An 8,892-nucleotide genomic window follows, 5' to 3' on the forward strand; every position below is an offset into this window, starting at 1 on the left:
AGACACACAAAACAACAACAAAGACAAACAAAACAACTACAAAGACACAAAACAATTACAAAGAGGCAAATGACTACAGAGAGATGCAAAAAAAAATACAAAAGAGAGACAAGAGGATACTGAAGAGATGCAAAAGGATATAAAATATGCAAAACGACAACAAAGAGACACAAAGGAACACAGACACAAAACAACTGCAAAGAGAAACAAAGTGACAACAAAGAGATGCAAAAATAGAAAATACAAAGAGACACAAAAGACTTTAAAGAGATGCAAAACAACACAAAGAAAAACAGAACAACTACAAAGATAAACAAAGCGACTACAAAGACACAAAATGCCAAATGTCATATGATTTTCTGGTTCCAGAGGAGAATTTAGCAGCACTGAAACAATTAGTTGAATATTTGAAGAATTGACAGAAAAATAATCTTCAACAAATTTTACAATAAATTTCATAGCCTAATAATAATAATACAGAGACATAACGCATTTGAGAAACAAAATTATTTTTTTCTGAATTAATGAGATTATTATTTTGCTAATTCTGAAAAACAAGCCCAAAATTATTTATTATTCAAACTTCTTGTGTTTATTTGAACTGAATTATTATTAATTAATAATATTGTAAATGCAGAAAACAGGGCAATTTCTTTTTTTATGAAGTGAATGCATGAAGTTTCAGCCCTTGTAGTGAGTTATTAAACTTTGGGGAGTTTTGGACTGCTGCTCTGACAAGAAAAAGTAACATGACCACTGGTTTTATAGAGACCAGAAGATAATCGACACTGGGAGTATTGTGAGTTTTGACCTTGAGATGCTTTATATAAAGGTGTGTTCGAGGTCACACTGGATTTAAGAGCTTCAGATACAGATGTAAAATAAAAAGGGTTTTCTTGGGTCCATGGATGTGCACATGCGCATTGCTGTCATACTGAATATATTTGAGAATAATGTAAAATGATACTTTGCACATGCGCACTGTGGGTCGTCTCTAGTCATTTCTACCCCCGCATCACTTCCTGGTTTTCTCGACACTGTTTACATCAGGTGGGATTCTGCTTTCAGATAAAGGCAGAGGGCGCGTGCGTTTCTCTGTTTTGTAACCTGCCTCGTGCCAGTAATCTGGATTGTTCTGTTTCAACACACGCACGCGGAGGGTTATTAAAATCATGTCTCCGGCCGCTGCCTTCCACGCGCAGCTCGCCTCCATCATGGAGGTGCTGGCCAACACGGCGGTGGCGGAGATCTGCGAGCTCGTGGACAGCGGCTACTCGGTGCTGCAGCTGGAGATCTCGCGGAGCCGCAAAGAGAACGAGGTGCTGCGGAGAAAACTGCGGCTCATGGAGCTGCGAGCCGCGCGGGCGTCCGCCCTGCGAGCAGCGGCCACCGCAGGCGGCAACGCGCTGCTGCTCGCGAGCAGCCGCGCGCGTGCTCAGCTGCCTGCTCATCACCTGGGCAACGGGCCAAGGAGGAGCGGAGCACCTGGAGGTAACCGTTCAGACCGTAAGTTACAGGCCGCTAGGCGACAGTACGGAAGCCCATTTCCGCCTGTGAGATGACAAAAAGATCCTGTAGGTCAGTCTGATGAGAAACTTCCTTAAAATGATGAGCTCATATCTCAAAATAATGAGGGACTTTACTAAAATAAGGTGTTAGTGTCTCAAACTAATGAGGGACTTTACTAAAATAAGGTGTTAGTGTCTCAAAATAATGAGGGACTTTACTAAAATAAGGTGTTAGTGTATCAAAATAATGAGGGACTTTACTAAAATAAGGTGTTAGTGTCTCAAAATGATGGGAAACTTTCTTATAATACTGTGTAAATATCTCAGAATAATGAAACTTTATCATCCCAAACTGATGATATGAAATAATGACTTTACGTCATTATTTGATACATTTGAACATTTCTCATTATAATGATTTACAGGATCTTCTTCTCTTCCTACTATGTCATGTCATGTCTGCTGTAAAAAGGGCCTATTACAAATATTAATACAAAGTATGTATCAGTCAATAAATTATGATACAGGTTAAGCTATAGCAATATCTACAGTAAATCAAATTAGCTTCACCTTTACCAGCTGTAACATTAAGGTTATGAACACATCATCACATGCATCAATAATCAAAGCTGGCCCACATTAAGTGATATTTACTAATATTTACATGATTAATATGCTGGGCTGTGCTGCTTTTTGCAGCAGGTTATTTAGTTCAGTGCAGTGTGCCTCAATATTACTTTGACCCTGGGCTACGAATGTTTAAGAGTTGACAGTATGCCTCAGCAACGCACATTCAGAACCTCCGTCAGTGAATAGCTACAAATACTAAATGGAGCGCCCTCCTAATCAACAAACACAACATAAGACAATACATAAACAAGAAGTCAAAGACAACACAATAGGTTTTCAGCCAAGAGGGCCTGTGTGCACAGAGGCAACAAGAGAAGATCAGTTTTCAATCAGAAACCTGCAAACATCTTTATTTCTCCTGCTGGTGCTTCTCCTGTAGTTGCTGACACTACTCCTTCTCTTCACACACAGACCTCCTCCACGGCAGCAGAGGAGTCTTATCGGCTCATGGTCTCCTCCCGCTCCGGCTACCCGATTTGTGATTTGGGGAATTACAAAACCTGGATCTTACTATATAATGATGAAAACTCTGTCTGTGTGTCTGTTCCAGGTTTTTAAGGTCCACGTACTGCTTTTTTCTCCCAAAGCTTTCTGCTGCATCTTATGGTATTCCACACAGGACGAGGTTCACTCTGTAGACATGGAGACTGCTCCTCCTCAGTACTACTCAGAGTTTCCAAAGTTCATCCACTGATGAAGACAGTGAGATGTGATTGAAAGCTCGGAAAAAACAAGTGGACCTTTAGTTAAGATTTTTCTTTGTCCCAATTCCAGACTACAGTATGTACAACATACTATGAGTGTAGGCTGCGCTGTGTACATGCTTGGCTGTTAATATAAAAAACTAGTTGAATTAGTGTCATACAATAAATGAGGTATTTTTAAAAGACGTTTTTAGCATTATGAGCAGTTTGTTTTGTATGATCCATAACTAAAGTGTCATCATGACTTACCTCCTCCAGGTGAGGCCAGGCGGTCCACAGTGTCCAACCAGGAGACTCTGCAGTGCCGAGACCCCGATCCGTCCTCAGACTCTGGACAAGATACCACACAGGGGACGGTGAGTAGAGCCGGAATGTTAGCAGGACGTCACAGCTGCAGATTATAGTCTTCCCTCTCCCTCTCTGTCTCGGGTCTTTATTCTCTCTGTGCTCTGATTGCAGCCTGCTGCAGGTGAGCCGACCAAAGTGACGACTGCAGTGATCAAAGTGGAGGATGATGATGAGTCCTGGTCCCAATCTGAGCAGGACAGTAAGTACAGTTTTAGTAAACTGACACTTTATTTTTGACAGGGCTGGCTAACTTCACTAACTGTTCTCAACACTGCACATTTGCAGGTAAGCAAGCGTACCAGTCAGCTCAGTGTTATGTAACAGAACAGACTGTCCAGTTGCCACAATGCAACACACGGATCTAAAGTTTTAAAGGTGTAAAGTTAAGTGCATTTAACATACACTTATCTGATCATTTCAAAGGATCGGGTTCAAGTGGTTCAAGTAAAGTATTCGTCTCTTCTGACATGTAACTGCAGCTCAACTCACTGGTATAAATCTGCAGATTTGTGCACCTGAAATATTGTTAAAGGTGCGACTTCTGTTCTTTCTCAACAGAAGAGTTTTGCCATGTTGCAGATGGTCAGACAACAGAGACAGAAGCCCCGCCTCCGCTGACCAAACAGGAAGTAGCAGATGAAGGTGGAGGTTCGTCTCGGTCATGGGCGAGCGGTGAAGTCAGCTCCACCTCCATGTCCATGCAAAAAACCCTGAACACCAGCCAGAGGTCAGAAACCAGCAGTTATGAATGTCTGATGTACGAGCCACAGCTCCAACATGGCTCCCTCAGTACCCAGAATCCTCTGAGTGAGGATCCCGGCTGCTCCTACGTGTTGAACACCAGCGTGAGTGTTTCAGCTGCGTCTGATTCAGGCAGCAGCAGCAGCTTCCCTTTCACCATCACAGAGGTGAGTCTGCCTGCAGCCGAGCACCAGCAGCCTGCAGGTTTCCAGAACAACCAGCAGAGGGCGCCGCTACCCGCAGACGAGCCTCAGCTTCCTGTGAGGAAAGAGATGACAGAAAGACTCAATGCGTTCATCAGAAGGGACAGATGGAGACCTCAGGATGGTGTCAGCAGGGCGTCCAGCCAAAGCAGGGAGGACGGCGGGGGGAAGTCATTTGTCTGTAACTGCTGCGGTAAAACTCTGGCCTGCCTGAAGAACCTCAAGACCCACATGAGGGTCCACACAGGAGAGAAGCCGTTTGTCTGCGCGCTCTGCGGCAAACGCTTCTCTGACTCCAGCAACTTGAAGCGCCACCAGAGCGTCCACACCGGAGAGAAGCGCTACGGCTGTGTCCACTGTGGGAAACGCTTCGCCCAGTCAGGATCCCTGAAGGTCCACATGACCGTCCACACAGACTGCAAACAGTTCAGGTGTTCTTACTGCGGCAAAACTTTCATCTCTGGCAGCCACTTGCGCCGCCACGTGACCGTGCACGCTGGGGAGAAACGATTTGCTCCAACGTTTCAGTGACTGAGGGGGAATTATGAGGTCATATCTCACAGGAGCCTCATGTGCGGGCAAAGTAACAAACACATGGAAACACAACACCACGGCCCAGATGAGAACAGCTGTTCAAGCTGAGCTCCTTCTCTGAAAACTTGACCACACTGTGTTTGTGTCCACACAAAAAGTCGCCTCATGTTTTGGTCATTGTGGTGATTTTAGTTATCTTTCAGCGTGAGGCCTAAAAAAAGATGAACACAAAATTGTATTAACAACCATTCGAAGCAGGCAGCTGCCCCGGGGCCACAGGGGGCCCCAAAAGTCACTGCTTGTCAGTTGGTTTTGGTGATTTGCAAAGTTTTATGTAAATGTTCAGATCACTAAAGTCCGATATCAACTAAAGCACTGTAGAGGAAGCCTGTGTCAAAATCTACTTTTAAGAGACGATTAAAGCACTACTAAATGAGGTGGTGTTTAATCCAATGACAACAAACGGACACCCTGGTCCAAGTGGTACTCCTGCAGATGACTATTGTTTGGGGTCTGAGCAAAAGCTGTGTGCTCTGGACTTAATGGGAACCTGCGGGTGACAGGGTTCATTTCCAATATAAGGCTGCAACAAATTATTATTTTCAGACTGATTCTCTGATCTGTTGGTTATTTTTTTGACAAAATATCCAGAAAGTGAAAAATGTCCAACACAAGTCATAAGAGACCAAGGTGATGTCTTCAGATCATTTTGTTTTGTCCAACCCACAGTCTAAATCATGAGATATTAAAGCTGGAGTACGGGAGTTTTGGCAATGGGAGTAATTTCATACAAACACTGTTAACGTGTGGTTGTGATGCACGCCTGTATGTAACCAAACACATCTTCCTGCCCAAGGAGGCCTCTCTTCAGATCTTTGTCTTTAATCCTTCCTCTGAACGCCAAGTGTCTTTTATGCCTCCGCATCGGCGATAGCTGTGACTGGAGGCATTATGTTTTCACATTGTATATCCATCTGTGTGTCCCATTGTTGGGAACGCATTAACTCAGAAATGCCTTAAGGCAGGTGCGTTGTTTTGTTACCTATCTAAGGTAACTGTAGCTTTTGGCCAGGAGCAGATATCATCAGATGGTACACAAATGTCACTGTGTGTTTTGGCCCTCAACCACAACACACTCTAGTTGGAGGGCCGACAGTGTTTGGCCAAATCACTGCCTATCTGCTCCTAGCCTCCAGCGTTCTTCCTCTCTTACTCCAAATCCAGCAGGAGGCTCATTCAGCCTCCTCCCCCATCTTGCGAGCAGCTTGTTTTTATGCTCCTTTCATAAAGGCCCAAAGCTGATAATAATCACCATGCTGACCTGGCTGGGAAACCTCTGCATCCGATCTCCACCGGGAAGAGCCACGCCTGCCAACCTTTGTCCTTACAATCCTGGACTAAGGACTGGTACTTCAAGGCCTTCCTCTGGTGGGCCACTTCGCAGCCTTCCTCCCATGGCACTGTTAGCTCGACCAGAATGATCTTCTGGTCTTTGTTTGACCACAGCTCAAAGTCTGGCCGGAGGGTTGTGTGCACCACCTCCGGGAACTGCAGCCTTCTTCCCACGTCAACCGCCATCTCCCAGGAACTGGCGGCTTGCAACAGATTGGATTTTGCTCTCTTGGTTGAGAAGAGCTTCTTCAAATTTGGCACAAACATCCACTTGGACTCAAAGATGTACTCATTTGGTGGGTGAAGGTCAAATGTCACTGTAACCTTGCGTCCCTCTCATTCTTGTGAGTGCAATTTCTCAAGAAAGCCTTGAGGGTTTTTTCTCAAATTAGGCACAAACGTCCACTTGGACTCAGGGATATTAATTAGAATTAAGTGGTCAGAGGTCAAGGTCACGTTGACCTTGTGTTTGTCTTAATTTTGTGAACACGATATCTCAAGAACACCTGGAGGGAATTTCCATATTTGGCACAAATGTCCACTTGGACTCAAAGCGTGTGTGAAGCATCCACGTTTAAGAATACGTAGCTTCTTTGCTGCAACATCCATGTTTGAAGTACTGTCAACTGTCATGGCTACACGAGTCTGGACAGACATGGATGTAAACTGCAGCTTCACAGGTTTGCGGATGCAAATCACATGTGGTAATTCTTGAAGCATCCACTTAAACTTTTCTTGGATGCTTTTTAGGACTTTCTGCCGTAGCTTCCTTCATGCTCATTGCTGCTGCTCCGTTGAGATGGTCTCTCCCTCCTTCCTGCCCCCTTTAGATCCAGCTGGTTGACTTCAGGTGTGCCAGTGTGGAAAAGTACCTTATAACTGGTAGCTGTACTGCGAGTACAGAGAGCCTTCCCTGCAGTGATGGGCTTCATCAGCATTGTGTCAACTCATTTGGCTCGAATGTAACGGATGTTCATTTCTTTGTAAAAGTCCTGTGCTCCAGCTTTAAATTTATTATGACAAAGAGCATTAGAAAATCCTCAAGTAAGAAAGCGGAAGCAGCAAATATCTGCCCCTTTTGTTTCCTGATTTAACAACTTCATTATCAAGTTGGTCGCCTCTTAATTTTTTAAATTTTTTAAATTTTAAATGGAGAAATTGTTTTAGCTTTAATACAGTGCACACAAAGTGTTCATGGGGGTTAATACTGTCGGGCCACGATAACAAGTGTTGCCTTTTTCTAAATCTGTTTTAGGGAAAACAGTGTTTAGCTATTGTTGAGCGGACATTTTGGAGGACGTCATGTGTCGTGTTGTCGAGGAAATATCCTGTACAGTGTCCCTCTGTCACCTCCTCTTTGCTCATGCCATGTGTAGTCATGATTTTAAACCTTTTCTCTGCCACATTACATCATTCTGTACTTGAGTAACCCTTCAAGTTGCCTCAGAAGCTCACTTATAAATTGTCAGATTCAGATGAAGTGATTTCAGGTTCCTCTTGTGGTTCTTTTGGACCCGCAGACTTTACTGTTCTGGGATGAGCCTATCTCGCCCAACACAAGTTGATCTTATTCTACATTTTAAAGGTTTTCAGAAGGTTTATGTGCTGAGAATATTTACTCACCTCATTAGGAGTGTTTGCAGGGTTTCATTTGAACTGCTCAGCTCAGCAGGTGTTTTCACTGATCATTTCCTGTCTTCTACATCAGTGGGTGGAGTCTGTAGATGTGGTGAAAACCTACAGGCTGCCAGAGATGCACCGTCAGCAAGCTTCAACACATCAGTTCACCAGGCAGTGGTTCTATAGTACCAAACAGTTCAAAAATTAAAAAGCAGAAGCAGCTGAAATTCACAATCTGTTTTTGTCTTCTTTAAGCATTATTTTGGATGATTCCCGTTTTTGAAGACAGATCTGCATGTTTGTCTGAACAGTTAATTCTGCAACCAGCAGCTGTTTGTCCAGTCGTTTCTCTCCATCAGTTGTTGAAATGTTGTGAGGTGAATTAAGAGGAAGCAGAATTGTCATGTTTACATTTTGTGATACTGTCATGGATGTTTGTTTTTTATGATTATCATGTCATTTTGTAATAAAAGCAGTTTGGTGGGTCTCGGAAAATTCATGAGCAATAATTATCTGAAAGCAACTGTGAGCAGAAAAGTTGCTTTGTTCATCGTCACAATTAACACCTTTTCACATTTGTTTAAAAAAAAAATATCTCTAGTTTAAGGCTGAAATCCAAGATGTTTAAAGGGATACTTTGCTGATTTTCAACCAGCTTTGTATCAACGATGTCAGTAGCAAACGGGCAGATTTTCCGCTGGCTCTGGGGCTGCTGCTCAAACTACAGATTGTACCTCTGCATTTCTGTTGAGGGGGTTAAAAAGAGGAGAAGTCACGGTGTCATGTCATCTTATTACGACTGGACTCAGGAGTTAACATTAAGTAAATATCTGCCAAAGTAGGACTTGACCTTGTGCTACAATGCCTTGCAATTTCCCTCAGTGATTTAGATTCCAACTAATGCTGGACTTCTTATGTTAGCCTGTGTAATAAGCTAGCACACACATCTTAACATATAATGACGAAAACTCTGTGTGGGTGTGTCTGTTCCACGTTTTTCTCCTCACTGACTTGGTCAATCCATGTGAAATTTGGCACAGTGGTAGAGGGTCATGGGAGGATGCCAATGAAGCAATATTACATCAATTGGCCAAAGGGGGGCGCTATAGCAACTGATTGAAATGTCAAACTTTGAATGGGCATATCTCATGCCCCGTATGTCGTAGAGACATGAAACTTTGCACAGAGATGCCTCTCCTCATGAGGAACACA

At 43.6% G+C, this 8,892-nt stretch overlaps 1 protein-coding gene across 3 annotated transcripts; it reads left to right on the forward strand.

The window, feature by feature from the left end:
- The first annotated feature begins 1,002 nt into the window (after positions 1 to 1,002).
- LOC126382576 (zinc finger protein 205-like) lies at positions 1,003 to 8,175 on the forward strand. Of its 3 annotated transcripts, none has more exons than XM_050032519.1 (4): positions 1,003 to 1,506; positions 3,101 to 3,198; positions 3,302 to 3,389; positions 3,749 to 8,175. In XM_050032519.1, the coding sequence occupies exons 1-4, from the start codon at positions 1,173 to 1,175 to the stop codon at positions 4,663 to 4,665; spliced, it is 1,437 nt and encodes a 478-aa protein (XP_049888476.1). In that variant the 5' UTR covers positions 1,003 to 1,172; the 3' UTR covers positions 4,666 to 8,175. The 3 variants fall into 3 exon arrangements, with proteins under 3 accessions (XP_049888476.1, XP_049888477.1, XP_049888478.1); XM_050032520.1 differs by having other exon boundaries at positions 3,752 to 8,175; XM_050032521.1 differs by having other exon boundaries at positions 1,003 to 1,491.
- Positions 8,176 to 8,892: the final 717 nt, after the last annotated feature.

Source organism: Epinephelus moara, chromosome 21 (genome assembly GCF_006386435.1).
Source record: "Epinephelus moara isolate mb chromosome 21, YSFRI_EMoa_1.0, whole genome shotgun sequence".
Lineage (NCBI taxonomy): Eukaryota > Metazoa > Chordata > Actinopteri > Perciformes > Serranidae > Epinephelus > Epinephelus moara.

Coding starts and splice junctions, on each gene's coding strand:
- LOC126382576 (XM_050032519.1), top strand. CDS start 1,173: ATGTCTCCGGCCGCTGCCTTCCACGCGCAGCTCGCCTCCATCATGGAG. Junction 1,507..3,100: donor TGGAGGTAACCGTTCAGACC/GTAAGTTACAGG, acceptor TACCTCCTCCAG/GTGAGGCCAGGCGGTCCACA. Junction 3,390..3,748: donor GTCCCAATCTGAGCAGGACA/GTAAGTACAGTT, acceptor CTTTCTCAACAG/AAGAGTTTTGCCATGTTGCA.